This window comes from Balaenoptera musculus, chromosome 17 (assembly GCF_009873245.2).
Source record: "Balaenoptera musculus isolate JJ_BM4_2016_0621 chromosome 17, mBalMus1.pri.v3, whole genome shotgun sequence".
Lineage (NCBI taxonomy): Eukaryota > Metazoa > Chordata > Mammalia > Artiodactyla > Balaenopteridae > Balaenoptera > Balaenoptera musculus.
In genome coordinates this window covers 672,561-688,402 of record NC_045801.1, presented here as the reverse complement: position 1 = coordinate 688,402, position 15,842 = coordinate 672,561, and the positions used below count along the sequence as shown (strand labels likewise).

At 52.4% G+C, this 15,842-nt stretch overlaps 1 protein-coding gene across 1 annotated transcript; it reads left to right on the top strand.

Annotated features, from left to right (window-relative positions):
• Nucleotides 1-1,740: 1,740 nt before the first annotated feature.
• On the top strand, nt 1,741-2,472 carry LOC118883611 (HIG1 domain family member 1A, mitochondrial-like). Its single transcript, XM_036830617.1, has one exon. It carries the CDS (start codon nt 1,756-1,758, stop codon nt 2,005-2,007), a length of 252 nt encoding a protein of 83 aa, XP_036686512.1. The 5' UTR covers nt 1,741-1,755; the 3' UTR covers nt 2,008-2,472.
• Nucleotides 2,473-15,842: the final 13,370 nt, after the last annotated feature.

The window sequence follows — 15,842 nt, the reverse complement described above, 5'->3', positions numbered from 1 at the left end:
TCCCTAAGACCACTCCCAGGTTTGACAATTCAGGGGATTCAGCATATACTCCTGCTTACAGCTACGATTTATTACAGAGAAAGGATATAAAGCAAGATCAGCACAGAAAATAGACTCGGGGGCAAAATGTGAAGGCAACCCGGCACAAGCTTTCAAGAGTCTTTTCCCTGTGGAGTCACACAGGACGAACTTAATTCCTTGAGCAATGAGTTGGGACCACACACGTGCAATGTTGTCTGTCAAGGAAGATTATTAGAGACTCAGCACCCAAGGTTCTCATAGGGGGCTGATCATACAGGCACTCTCTGCCTAGCAGGTACCAAAATTCCAGACTCTCAGAAGGAACTCAGAAGCTCAGCATAAGCCACGTTGTTTGAACCAACAGTTTAGGCACAGTGAGCCATTCTTATCAGTTTATCAGTTCTGAGAATTATGGGAACTCTCCCGAAATCAAATGTCCAGATGACAACCAAGGCCAAGCAGACTTTTCTTTTTTTTTTGAAGAAATATGGACTTTAATGAAGATTCTTTCCCTTTGATATAAGTGAGACCTGTGAAAACGTCCAAACAAAAAGAAAAGAAAAAAAAGGAGGTGAGGATTTCGATAGTCCACGCTCCCTTATCCACAAGGCCTAAGGACAGAGCAGGGCCGGCACCCCTGTAGCTGCGGCAGGACCCGCCTGGAGAAGGGATTCAGTAACTGCAGGTTTTAAGTGTCCCGCCTGCCCACCCGCCCCGTGTGGAACTAACACTCATTCAGCCAAACTTCTGCCTCCCAGCCTTGCGTGGGAGGTCCAAGTTTCTCTAGTCCTAGCTCACACTCGAACTCTCTCGGCCTCTGTCTCTCAGAAAAGATAACACTACCGGCAAAGGCCGGGGTGAGGAAAATGCCGATAGTTGTAAAAGGGCTTTGAAAAGTCAAAAAGGTGATGTATAAATCGATTACTATCATTTTGTGCTCAGGAATAAGCTATGGAAAACAAATTAGGAAAGTAAATCTACAGCCCTAAAATATATGCATATAAAATTAAAAATAAATGCAGTTCCAAATCTACTGATGGTATCTGGGAATTGTCTACTGCTTTAGAGTCTCAATGCCCCGGTTCCCACCTCCACAAAATCCACCTAGGAGGACACTTCAGTCATCCCCTCACCACCCCAGCAGGGGGAGGCAGGGCAGAGGCTACAGGGGGAAGGGCTATACTTTGGCTCTAGAGTATAGCATGCATGCAACATGGGAGGGGTGGGCTCACCAAATGTATATATAGACCCCCTGGGGCGAGGGGCCCCACCCAGGAGGCACTGAGCAAGGGAGGGGTCCATCTCCCCGCTGGCTGGGAGGGGGCTCTGAGGCAATCTCTAAGGGTTGCATACCCAGGGGAGAGGGGGCAGCTGCCACTCCTGCCTCTGTTCCAAGCAGACCTTTCTAAGGACAGCAGTCTCAGGCCTGCTGTGTTAACTCTTTTCTTCACAGTGATAAACTTAACAAATATGTACAATGCCTGTCTACTGAAAACTACAAAACACTTCTGAGAGAAATTTTAAAAGACCTAAATAAATAGAGGGATGTACCAAATTCGTGCCTCAGACTCAATAGTGATGGCAATTCTTTACAAATTGATCTAGATGTTCAACACAATCCCAGTCAAAATCCTAGCAGGCTTTATCGTAGACATTGACAAACACCTTAAATTTATATGGAGAGAAGCCGGTTGTAGCCTGCGACGTCGTGCAGTTGTCTATTCTTCAATCACTATGTCAAGTGACACAGATGTTTCTCTTTCTTCATATGATGAAGATCAGGGATCTAAACTTATCCGAAAAGCTAGAGAGGCACCATTTGTCCCCATTGGAACGGCAGGTTTTGCAGCAATCGTTGCATATGGATTATATAAATGGAAGAGCAGGGGCGATACTAAAATGTCTGTTCACCTGATCCACATGCGCGTGGCGGCCCAAGGCTTTGTTGTGGGAGCAATGACTCTTGGTATGGGCTATTCCAAGTAGCAAGAATTCTGGGCAAAACCTAAACCTTAGAAGAGGAGATGCTGTCTTGGTCTTGGTGGTGCTTGCTTTAGTTAGACATCTCATATTGAGGTTATGTGTTTATGTTGAAAATAAATTCTGTGGGTCGGACAGTAACATGGTAATTTGAATATTGGCTTCCTTTCTTGCAGGCTTGATTTGCCTAGTGACTAGTTCACTAGCTAGGTCATTCAGGGGAGTCAGATTAGCACAAAAACATGTCACTTTTAAATGCACTTGATAGTGGTACAATGTCCACCTTCTTAAACTCTTCTGATAAAATTAGTTGTAAAGAGGACAACATGCCAAACCTGAAAATGCTCCCAGTTGCTGCAGAATATCATATGCTTTTGATGTAATGTAGGAATCCTATTTACCCCAGTTAATTTAACTCTTTCTGACTGCCTTGTGGACTGAGTACTGTTTTTAAGGTCTGCTTGGCTCTTGAAGAACCCTTTCAGAATAGTGCACGGAATACAACATTATAAACCTCCCGGCAACTATGTGTGTGTTTTTAAACCAAACCTAAAGAGCTGGTAACAGCTGCTTTGAAGTAGTATCTGTTTCAGAATCATAGTTGTAAACATGAGAATAACTTAACTGTAGATCCCCATTTAGCTCTTTTGTAATTGCAGAATTATAGTTTGCTGCTGTTATATCAGAATAATTTTTAAATGGCATTTTGAAATAGACCTGTGTATTTTAAGTGCTAATGCAAAGGTAAATGAAAAATCCTTTTAAAAAAATTTATATGGAAATGCAAAAGAATTAGAAAAGCCAAAAGAATTTTGAAAAAGAAGAAAAAAGTTGGAAGACCTGATTTCAAAATTTACTCTAAGGCTGTAATAATCAAGACAGTGTGATACTGTCCTAAGGAGGGACATATAGATCAGTGGAACAGAATAGAGAATCCAGAAATAGACCTACACATATTTCTTTTAAAAATGGTAATGGGTGGCTTCCCTGGTGGCGCAGTGGTTGAGAATCTGCCTGCCAATGCAGGGGACATGGGTTTGAGCCCTGGTCTGGAAAGATCCCACATGCCGCGGAGCAACTGGACCCGTGAGCCACAATTACTGAGCCTGCACGTCTGGAGCCTGTGCTCCGCAACAAGAGAGGCCGCGACAGTGAGAGGCCCACACACCGTGATGAAGAGTGGCCCCCACTCGCCGCAGCTAGAGAAAGCCCTCGCACAGAAACGAAGACCCAACACAGCCAAAAATAATAAATAAATAAATAATTTTTTAATAAAATGGTAATGGAAAAATTAGATATCAATATTAAAGAAAAACAACCTCAACCCTTACCTCATGTCATACACAAAAATTAACTTGAAATGGATCATAGACCTAAACGTAAAAACTAAAATTACAAAAACTTCTAGATGAAAATGTAGGTGAATATCTTCATGGCCCTAGAGCAGGCAGATTTCTTAGATAGGACACAAAAAGCACAGACCATTTAACAAATTTTTTTCGATAAACTTAAAACCTTTTGCTCTTCAAAAGGAAATGCCCTGGTGGCGCAGTGGTTAAGACTCCACACTCCCAATGCAGGGGGCCCAGGTTCGATCGCTGGTCTGGGAACTAGATTCCACATGCATGCCGCAACTAAGGAGCCCGTCTGCCACAACTAAGGAGCCCTCAAACCCCAAATAAGGAGCCCGCTTGCTGCAACTAAGACCCAACGCAACCAAATAAATAAGTAAATAAATAAATAAAAAGGAAATGAAAAGACAAGCCACAACTTGGAGAAAATATTTGCAATACATATATTTGGCAAAGGATTTGCATCCAGACATACAAGTGCTTTTACAACTTCATAATTAGAAGACACGCAACCTAAGTTTTTAAAATGGGCAAAAGATTTCAGGAACCTCATAAAAGAAGATATACAAATGGCCAGTAAGCACATGAATTACTTTCAAAATCATTAGCCAGCAAGGACATGCAAATTAAAACCACAATGAGATGCCACTCTACGTTCACTAGAATAGCTAAAATTTAAAGATTTACATTAACATCCTGGCAAGGATGTAGAGCAACTGGAACTCTCATTTACTGCTGGTGAAAAAGTAAAATGGTATAACCACTTTGGAAAACAATCTGGCAGTTTATAATACATATTTACTATATGGCCTAGCAGTTCTACTCCTAGATTTTTAACAAAGATTTATACGCAAGTGTTCATAGCAGCTTTATTCATAATAACCAAAAATGGGAATGACTGACATGTCCATCGACGGGTGAAGGAATAAACTAATTGTGATAGTCATGTAACAGAATACTACTTAGCCATAAAAAAGGAACAAACTAGTAATACACACAACTACAAGGGCAGATCTCAAAAACACCATGCCGAACAAACGAAAGCAAACACAAAAGAATATATACTGTATGATTACTACTCCAGAGAAGACTAATCTATTAGGACCAGGGATGGGAGGTGGGAATTGCTAGGAAGAGGCACAGGGAAACTTCGGGGTAATAGAAAAATTCTATACCTTGCTGCAGTGGTGCTCACATGGTATACAGGTTCATCAAAACTCATCAGATTGTTTGCTTAAAATGGGTACATTTTATTGCATGAGAATTACACCTTGATAAAGTTGAATTTTTTAATGAATGTAGGCAAAAGTATAACAAAACCCCTTCCTCTTCTGCTTGAGAATTTGCCCTTTGGTTAATTCTCTAGCTATGTTTCCCTGGTAACCAGATAAAGGTAGAGTGTCAACGAGTGAACTAGGCAACACTGCATATGGTAACAATCACCCCTATTGCAAGATGCATGTGGGCAGGGAGGAACTAGAAATGAACTGTGAATGCATGAGAGAAGCAATAACTCTGAGCTTCCTGGAGGACAGTGATTCTTGAAGCAGAGCATGTCTCTTGTGGAGACCCTGGAAGCTACACCTATGCAATTGTCGCAAGATGTATGGCTCCTGTGAGGCGTAAGGTTTGGAAGCCCTGCCCAGCGTGAATCTCATCCCCTTGCGTGTGGGCTGTCACCTGTGGGTCCAAAGATGTAGCCTTGATGGCTATATAAATCGCTCCATGATTCCTTCAGAAAAAGAAGATGTAGCTCCCCTGCTGGCCAGCTGTATTTCCTGCATGTCTCAGCAGATGGTTGCCAAGGGTGGCCCTTGGTCATCTTACAGATGGGGCTGGGTGTTTAGTAGACTAAGAAGATCCCCCGATGGACACTGCAGTGTGTATCTCACGGAAGAGTAAGACAAATGGCCATGAAACGTATGATGGATGACCTGTTAACCTCATAAATTATCAAGGGGGGATTCCCCAGTGGTGCAGTGGTTGGGAGTCCGCCTGCCAATGCAGGGGACACGGGTTCGAGCCCTGGTCTGGGAAGATCCCACAGACCGCGGAACAACTGGGCCCGTGCGCCACAACTACTGAAGCCCGCGCGCCTAGAGCCCGTGCTCCACAACAAGAGAAGCCACCGCAATGAGAAGCTGGCGCCCTGCAACGAAGAGTAGCCCCCGCTCGCTGCAACTAGAGAAAGCCCGCGCGCAGCAACGAAGACCCAACGCAGCCAAAAATAAATTAAATGAATTTATAAATTATCAAGGGGATGCAAGTCTAGTCCTAAAGCAGTGGCTGGCACTGGCTGAATGAAATCAAGACTACAATGAGATACCAGCTAATATCCATCCAATGGGAAAAAAATCAAGAATTCTGACAATATCAAGTGTTGGAGAAGATATATAGCAACAGGATCACTTGACGCTTTGCTGGTGAGCAAGTCAATTAGCAAATCAATTTGACATTATCTTGTGAAGTTGGAAATTTACATTTCTACAACCCAGAATTTTACTCCTAGGTATGCCCAACATAAATTTTTGCACTTGTATGCCTGGGGACATGTATAAGAATGTTCACAGTGTCTTTGTTCATATTAGCGAAAACCTGTAAGCAACCCAGACGTCCACAGACAAGATTATGGATGTATAAACTGTGGTACATGCACAGAAGGGAAGAGTGTCCAACAGTCGAAATGAAAGAATGGCAGCTACATGGAACAATATTGTAACAATTTTGTTCTCTGACCACAAGGTAACAAAATTTTAAATTAACAACAAGATTAAAAATGTACGTTTGGAAACTAAAATACTCTTTGTTGGCTGCCCATTGAAGATGCAGTGTTTCTCATAGAGCCACTCCTGCGTTTGGGCAGAAAAAATGTGGTGCTGGACTGCCCTGTGCAGCGCAGGAGGGCTTAGCATTTTTGGTACTGACACCCCACCGTCCGTACGACACGAGAAAGCCCACAGGCACTTCCAAATGGACAGCCCCCTTGGGTGACAACCACTGCCTGCCCCTCCACCCACCACCCAGCACCCAGGATAAAGTCCAGGCTCTCTGATGGGGCCTCAGGGCCCTGATGATTGCCTGGCCTCCCCCTCTCTTGTCCCTGCTCTGTACACTTCAGCTGCCCCAAACTCCCTCGACTCCGGGTCTTTGTACCTTCCCCTCCCTGTCCCCACTGGACATTCCTCTAACCTGGCTGGCTCCTTCCAGGGGTTAGATCTTCAGAAGTCATTCCCCTGGGACGCGCCCCTGACCCCCAGCCAGGGCTAGATGCCCTTTGCCTCGGCTTCCCCAGCAAAGCCCTCGCCCACTGTGTGGTCGCTGTCTGTTTGTTGATCTGTGTGCCCCACTTACTGTAATTCTCTGTAATGCTTGTGGTGCCACCATGGCCACCTGGATACCCAGCACCGTGCATGGCACACAACTGGTGCTCAATAAATCTAGTCCCTGTTGAATTGCCTTGTGTGTCAAAGAGCACACAGCACTGCCCGAGTCCAATGTGGAGGTGATGTGGGAATGGGGGGGCTCCCTCGAGGCGCAGGTGACGCAGGAAGAAAAAGGATTAGCCCTCCCATGGGTGATTCCCTCGAGGGGCCTCGGGGAGCGTCCGGGCCGCCCGGAAGTGCACTCCATCCCCCGCACTGTGTCGGTGGGCGAGACACCTCCCCGCTGACTGTGCCCTGCTCTCACTTCCCTCTGAATTTGCCATTTCTGACATCGTCTCCAAGTGTCTGTCTGTCATCCGTCGCCACTTCTGCCGGCGCAGGCCCTTCAACGTGCTTCTTGGAAGGTCCCACTCACCGAGTCTCTGCTAACCCTTCTTTTCCTTCATTCTCCCCACTTCCGTGCTGCCGGCAGCAGTCACCCAGCCCTCCCCAGCCCTCCCCTGCTTCTCAGCCGCTGAGTGCCGGAGCCTGCGGCACTGCATGCTCACTTCCCCGCAGGATTTCACCCTCCTTCCCGAACAGCGAGCTCACCTCCTGACGGCAGGCTCCCAAACCAAGGCCCACTGAGGCTCCCCGCAGCCCAGGTGCTCTGGGAATGGACCAGACCAGCCTCCCACTTAGGGACCTCACCGTTTGGGGCACTGACCGTCCCACCACTGCATCCTGGCCACACACCTCTCACCCTGCTCCTCCTGTCCGGCCAGGTGCAAACTGGCAAGCCCTCAAGCCCTTCACCCCTCCCACCCCACCCTGCTTCCCTCCTGCCTCCTAGGCCTGTCTGCCCTCCCTCCCCCAGGTGCACAGGGCCTGCTCCACGCCACTTGTCCCACCACTTCGCGCCCTGGCTCAGCCCCCTCTGACGGGCCTTTCCCAGCCCATCCTGAGGCAGTCCGAGGTTGGAGGACAGTCACAGGGCAAGGTGGCCTGGTGTCCTCCCAGGGACACTTCATGGACCTCGGCGTGACCAAGCAGCCCTGCTACCAGCCTGTCCTCCACTCTCCCCAGTCCTGGCTCTCCGCCTCACCCTGCTCTCAGCACAGGGTCAAACAGCGGCTGACGCCTAGAGAGCGGTGGGTATGAGCTTACACACCTCCTGTCACATGGCTCCCCAGTCACCTGCTCTGCCTACATCCCGTGTACAGGCCCCATGCGCGCCACCGGCCCCCTCCCCTGGTTCACGCTGTCCTGCCCCCCAGTCTTCTGGCTCTTCTTCCACGTGGCCCGCCAGTTCCTGCCTCAGGACTTTTGCTCTGCCCCTCATCCCAGCCCTCAGCCACGATGTCCCCTCAGAGGCCCTGTAGTCCTCCCTGGCCACCCACCCCCCATCCCACCACCTGCTCTGATGCCTCTGTGGCCCTTGCTCGATGCGCCTCTGCTGGAGCAGCACCCCCGGTCTCGTCCACACCACGTGCCCAGAGCTTGGCATGCATCTGCACACAGACAGACGTGCCCGAGTCCTCGGGTGCCGAATGGACACATGAACACTCGGGAGGCTTCACCGATGAGGAGCCCGTGGCTCTCGGAGGTTCAGTAACTACCAGAGTCCAGCGGCAGCTCAGGTGTGTCCGAGCAGCACTAGGAAAGCCACAAGGCTTTTGAGGAAAATGAGGCTAGAGGCACAGTACTCAAAACGGCACCAGTGAAACATTTAAGAAGTCTCAACAACCTAATAAAAGCGATAGCACAGTGTTACATATGTTACATGGTTAAGAAACACCAAAAATACTACAATAAATATGGCATTTACCTTGAAGAAGACCTGAAGCCAGTTTATAGAAGTGGCGGGGGAAGGGCCGTGGCTTGTGGGTTACTGTGAAGCGAGTCGTCTGAAAGCAGATGGGAAGTTGGGACACGGATGTGGCGAGGCGTGGCTCAGCACAGGGAGGTGCAGTGAGCTGCGGCGCTGGCAGGTGTCCGAGGTGTGTGCGCTTTGCACGGTCCTATGTTGTTGTGGTCCATTCATCTGGGTGCGGTTTTTGCTTTCTGTTTTCACCCATTTCTCATAAACAAAACTGCACGTAAACAAACGGAATTTGCCTTATGTTCAAATTGTTCCTAAATATATCAACCATGTTGAAACAAATTCACATTTTCAAAACAAGCATTTTAGCAAACTGTATTTTTTTAGGATTCCCTCCTATAACCAGAGTTTTCAGTAACACGACAAATTAAAAGACTGCACCAGAGGGCTTCCCTGGTGGCGCAGTGGTTGGGAATCTGCCTGCCAATGCAGGGGACATGGGTTCGAGCCCTGGTCTGGGAAGATCCCACATGCCGCGGAGCAGCTGGGCCCGTGAGCCACAATTACTGAGCCTGCGCGTCTGGAGCCTGTGCTTCGCAACAAGAGAGGCCGCGATAGTGAGAGGCCCGCGCACCGCGATGAAGAGTGGCCCCCACTTGCCACAACTGGAGAAAGCCCTCGCACAGAAACGAAGACCCAACACAGCCATAAATAAATAAATAAATAAAATTTAAAAAAAAAAGACTGCACCAGAGAAGGGTACTCATCTACGTCATAAATTGTAGCACGAAATTCCTCAAGCTGGGGCTCAAGGACCCAGACTGGCCGAAGAGGGGTTCTGGGGTCAGAGTCTCCCACCTGCGGGACGTCAGCCTAAACACTGTGCTGCAAGACACTAGAAAGAGAGGGTCGTCACGGGGAGTCTAAGCGTTGGTCAGCCCAAGCAGGTGTCCATCATCACCAGCAAGCAAATGAGCTTAGCTCTAGAGAGTCCTCGGGTCACAAACCCAGGGCACAAACGGCAGATTCTAAGGAGACTGGGTTGGGGAACGTCTTTACTTCTGATCTGCTGAAGAAGGGAGGAGACAAGAGACACTTTCCTAGGACCAGGCAGAAAAGGCTGGCCAAATATGTCACAGGAAGAAGTGGGGGCAACTCTGCCCCCCTGATCCAACCGGAGCTCAGAGCCCCACCCAGGGCTCACTTGCAGGCATGGGGACCGGGGCGGCCTCAGGGCCAAGGGCAGGAAGGCCTGAGTGGCTGCTGATGGGGGTGGCCAATGCCCCCAGGTTGGGCTCTAATCCTGTGCCAATCCCAATATCTGACATGCAGCGTGGTGACCTTATCAGGCCAACCTAGCGTGTGCCTGCTGGCCTTGAGCTGCTCCCCTTCTAGCAGCTCTCCCTCTGCCAGCCCTGAGCGTGGGCAGATGGGACCCCAAGTGTCGGAAGTCTGTCACTACAACCAGGTGCTGAGCGCCACGTGCAGGCCCCTACCGGACCTCAGCTCTCACCCTCAGGGTCATCTGACCTTCAAGACAAACCCACTCCCCAGATGACACAGCCCAGCCTGCCGTGACCTCACAGTCCCTCTCCCACCGCTCTCCAGATTCAGGCCTAAAACCAGGCCCCTCTGTCCCCTGCCACTTCCCTCTGTGTGCACAGAGATTCCTGATGAAAATCCCTCGTGAAGGTTCTATTCGGATTGGGCTGCGCTGAGAGCTGGGAAGGCAGGTCTGCCCTCGGCCGCAGCGCCGGCAAGGGTCTGACACAGAGGCACCGGGAGCCGGAGCCGGGGGCAGGCAGGCTGTTGTGGCAGGCGGGGTGGCAGAGCGCCCGGCTCACGGGAGACGTGTGAGGACCAGGGAAGCGTGCAGTGGAGGGGCCGGCATCATCAGGCGTGAAGTCGGCGTGCGCTTTGAGGAGCTGCAGGTACGGAGGGAAGGGGGCCTGCAGGGACGTCTGGACCCTACCTGGAGCCGAGGAGCAGGGGCAGTGGCAGGGCCAGGCGGGGCCCATGCACTTGCCCTGCGGGGTTCACCCAGAGCCCGTGAAGCGCTGGGAGTGGACTCGAGGACCCAACAGAGACGAGAGTCCTGCAGCCCTGGGGTCACAGGTCATGCAATCACGTGAATGGGTGGTTAAAGCTCCTCCCTTCACTCCAAAGCCTCCGAGCCTTAACGTCCCACCGGGGGTAAAATCCAAACCCCTATGTGACCTCCACACGCCGCCCTCTGCCTCTCTGACTCGGTTGCCACCTCTCTCTCCGTGGCTCATTCCCCTCCATCTCATAGGCCTCCTGGATGGTCTTCAAAAGTGTGGCAGGCCTGCTCGTGTGCCCAGGGCCTTTGCACTGGCTGGCCCTCTATCTAGAAGGCTTGCCCCTCAACATCCTCATTTCTTGTCCTGCCCCCGCCTCGAGTCCCCTCCCAAGTGTCACCTTGTCAGGGACGCCCTCCGACCACTCTGTACTGAAGGCCTTCGCCTCCGCTTGCTCGCCCTTTCCCCGCATTACGCCTCCCCACGGCCTGCATCACCACCACCCTCGTCATCCTTCTCTCTGTCGACTGCCCATGGTCCCGCCGGGACATCAGCTCCGAGGCAGCAGGCCTTTGCTGTGTTCCCTGCACCAGGGAGAGATGGCGTCGGTGGCTGCCGTGGAGCAAACGACCAAACATACGGTCCTTACAGAAGCCACGAGAGCGCATCGCAAGCCCACATGGAAGAGGGGGAGACTGAGGCATCAGAGGGCCACGTGTCCTCTGGCCTAACCCTAGCCCTCACTGGCAGGGCGGTCCTTGGCTCGGACCCATCAGATCTCAGGCCCCCCCCACCTCCACGCCCCTCTGTGCCCCCGACCCAGACTTTGAGAACACCCTCCAGTCAAGGAATGGGGCTGGGGAGCCTGGGGTTCCCGCCAACAGCTTCCAGCCTGCCCTGCCCTGGGCAGCTCCTGGCCATAGAAATGGAGCCAGAGAGGGCAGAGGTTCCTTGTTTGTTCCCTGCTGTCCCCCGCAACGGGGCCTGGCAGGCTTTCAAGATCTCTGGGCTGATGAGAAAACGCATTTAGCTCTCCCTCTGTGCCAGACGTTGCCTCGCTATTTTACACACATTACCTCATCTAAGCCTCACAACAACAGTAGAAGAAGGGAGCGTTATTACCCCACTTGACAGACAAAGGAACAGAGGCACAGAGGATGTGGGCTGCCCCGGGCCCACACAGCAAAGCTGGAGACCAGACGCGTGACCCCTCTGATGCTGCTGAAGGGGAACCCTGAGGGGGTCTCCCAAGCTGGGGTGTGAAGTGGGAGCAGGAATCAACTGAGGGTCAGGGTAGGGGGCACACGGGTCTGACGTGGGGCCTGTGGAGCCTGGGGCCCTGAACCCCAACCACACATGCCCAGCAGCCCTGGCTCCTAGCCCCCTCCCCTCTCTCGGGCTGACCAGTCCTCCTCCTCCTTGCTGCCCTCCAGATAACACTTCTCAAAAAGCCAAGAGGGCCCTGCTACCAACACGGAGACGTGGCCAAGGCTCCAGAGCCTGGCAGAGCCCTCCTGGCCTCTGCCCTGGCCTCTAGTCCCCAAGCCCTTCACGAGGGGTGATGAACGAGCCCCGGGGTTGGTGACCAAGGTCTCACTCCTAGAACATTCCGCCTCTAGCCGAGACCTGGACAGTCCTTCCTCTGAGGCTGCTCTTCCCGACTCTGGCTGGCAGGGCCCCAGGTAGGTGAGCAGGTGCCCCTGCTGCCCCCAGGGCCGGCTGCCTTCCCACGGCCCTCCAGACTCAGGGAGGGCACAGCTGGCCCCTCAGAAACCCAGAGGCACGTCCTCCTCAGACACTCAGAAGGCCAACTAGCACCTGGCCTGTTTCTACCGCTAGCCAATGCATCTTCTCCAGCTTCATGGTGGGAATTCTTTCAGAAAAGAGAAGAAAAGGTTGAATAAAGATGCACTGACTGATACATTTCTTGAGCACCTACTGTGTGCCAGGGCCTGTACTGGGCTCTGGGATGCAGAGTGTGCTGTGGTCCTTGTCCTCTCCGGGACGCCACCCTGAGTCCTCCCTCTGAGTGGAGCCTGGATCCAGCAGTGGGTCAGAATGACCCCTTGGCAGCTGTGCAGAGAGGCTGCAGCAGAAAGGGTGAGGCTGGACGCAGGAAGAGCAGGCCAGAGACCAGGCAGCCCGCCCCGAGCCCCAACCTTGACAGCCGGGAAGACGCAGGAAGCATGGGCCAGTCGTGGGGACCTGGAAAGCCCAGGCACTTGGCATGGCTGTGTCTCGGTGCCCCCCCCCCCCGTAGGAGGAGGTGACTGTACATCCGCCTGGGGTGGCGGGTGCTGGGACTGTCACAGCAGCGCCTGGAGGGTGCCGGCCGACTCCGTGGGAGCGCAGACTGGGCAAAGCCCCCCAGGAGCTCCTTGCCAGCACCAGGATGTGACTGCGAGCCCGCAGACCCTGAGGTTAAACAGGACTGAAATGATCACAGGGCCGGTGTTGCGAGAATATGCGTTAGCCACATGCAGACTGGCCCCTCCTCAGGAGGGGACGGGAAGTAAAACGGGGTGTGGACAGAGGGCTCCAGGTTGAAGGTCCCTGTTCTTCAGCAACTTAGTGCCTTGAGAAGATGGCTTTAAAACGAAGTTTGCTAAACCTACAAAGAATCCCAAGCCAAGACAGGAGCAAAGATCCCTGAAGGCCTTGCCAAGTTGGCACGCCGAGCTGAATCGAATGAGGCAAATCTGAATGGGGACAAACTGTGCAAAAGCCAGTGACCCGAGACCAGACGGGGGGGTCTGACTCAGCATAAGCAAGTGGGAAAACACTGAAGGTCTGTCTGCAGTGAATCCCTGATGAGCCCACGGGGAATGCAAAGCCAGAGTAGAGGCGTGGAGGTTCCCGTCACTCCTGCAGCCCTGGCCTCCCTGTAGCAGGACCTGAGAACCATTCCACAGTGACACTGGCCAGGAGCTCAGACGGAAGAGCAGGACAGAAGACATCGAGGGGTGGCCCCATGCGTGCACACCCCAAACTCTTGCCCCCAAACACATGATCCAAATTAACGCGGGTCAATTTTTGGATGAATCCCTTGCTCGCCAGATTTTTGCTACTCTCAATCCCAAGCTCAAACCTAACAGATTTGGATACCAAAGGACACTGTCTATGTGATATAAGAGCAAAAAAAAAAAAAAAAGATGAGAAAATTAAAGAGAGCGAATGAAGCCTGAAGAGGGTGAGTACAAGGAAAGGGCAGGAGGCTGCAGCTCAGCGCCTGGGGGAGCCGGGTCTCCTGAGGAGAGGCTGGTGGCAGCAGAGGTACCGTGATCTGCAGCCAGGCAGTGGGGACAGCATCTGGCCCGGCCCCGGGCTTCCAGAGCTGGAAGGGGCTGGGGAGCCCGCAGCTGCACCCCGCCCTCCGCACCACCTCCTCCTGGGAGCTGTGGTGCCCCCATCTCCTCGTGACCTTCCCACTCACTTCTCACACTCAGGAACCCGGCATTGGCCAAATGGCTCCAGCCAAACAGCCCTCCCTAAGTCCCCAGCGACTTCCAAGTCCCTAAGGCCGATGCACACTTTGCCCTCCTGTCATCTGGCCTCTCGGCGCCATTCTATTCCCTCAGCCTGTGGCTGTGCCAGCCCAGCCCCCTCGGGCTCCTCATCGTGTCCCTGTGGCATTTCCGTCCTGTGTTCTCTGCAGGCTTGTCCTGCTCTTCAAGGCCCAGGAGGCCTAAATCCTATTGTCTTTCGTGACTTACTGGTTCCTGGGTGACCTCACCCACCGCTGTGGCTTCATCTGCCGTCTAGAAGCTGATGACCCCAAGTGGTATCTTGCCAGTCCACGCAGCGGGCTCTCCCCGGGGACCCGAGCGGTAGCCACTGCCTCCTTGAACTCTCTCCTCAGAGGCTTCATGGCACCCGCTCTCAGCAGCGCATCCAAACCTGACTCAGGGTCTTTGCTCTAAACTTGGTCTTGCTTCCTGCTGGGCTGGGGTCACCAGCAGCTGTGAGGCTGTCCCTGCTGACGCCCGTGCCCAAGCCCAGGCCACCGGGTGCCCGCTGAACTTCCCTCCACCTCCTCGGCACCACTGCGTCCAAGGCACCTGCGCTGCTTGCCTGCGTGACTGTGGCGGCCTCCTTACTGCGCTCCATTCAGCGGCTCTTTCTGTCCAATCCATCCAATCCATTCGCGCCCTTCTTAAAGCCCTTCAAGGGCTTCCCAAGGCCTTTAGGATGAAGATTAGTATGAGCCCTGCAGCCGCCAGGCCCCATCACAGCCTGGGCCCTCTGTCCTCCGCACCCCGCGCCCCGCCCCCGGGTCCATCACACGGGCCATTACCTGGGGCCTCTGCACGGGCTGTTCTTCCGGCTGGCAGCTCTTCTCCCACCGGAGACTCCTCCTTCGTGTCACCTCAGCCATCACTTCCTCAGGGAAGGCTGCCCTGAGCTGACTGGGTCTACCCTGCCCGCCGCACCCTCTCCCGGCACCACGCACAGCATTCATCACGGTGGTAGTTCGACTTTTATGTGTGATTGTTCGATTCACGGCTGCTCCCCACTGTACTTGATATGGCCGATACGGCAGGGACAATGCCTGATTACGACTAGGATTGAACCCCCAGTTCCCAGCACAGAACCCCCAATTCCTAGCACAACGCCTGCCATATGGTTGGTGCTCAATATATATATTTTTGGAGGAAAGCAGCACTGGTACAATGGGAAATACAGATGGTGTATCAGTCAGCGTTCTTGTATATTAAGAGATTTATTTTAAGGAATTGGCTCACACAATTGTGGGAAATAGCACGTCCGAAGTCTGTGGAGCAGACCAGGAGACTGGAAACTCAGGCAGAATTTCTAGGACAGCGTTGAGGCACAATTCCTTCTTCCCTGGAAAACGTCAGTTTTCTATTCTTAAGGCTTTCAAATGATTGTATCAAGACCACCCGCATGACTGAGAATAATCTGCTTTACTTAAAGTCAACCTTCAGAGCAATGGCTACGCTAGTGTTTGACCAAATGCCTGGGCAGCACCATAGCCCAGCCAAGCTGACACAGAAAATGTAACCATCACAGATGGCAAGGAGGGCATCAACCCAAGGAGAGGCCAACAGCGAGGTAAGACTGGACAGTGGAAGAGGACTGAGAGGGCCGCGACAAGCTTGTTTTCACATGCTGGAGGAAAACCCAGCAGAGATGTTCTATGAAGAGCAGAGGGTGTGGAGAGGGGATCTCCTCCACTGAAGAAATCTCAGCCCTGGTCCCCAGGGCCAGAGTGACTCAGCCAGGATTACAGTCTGGGGCGTCAGAG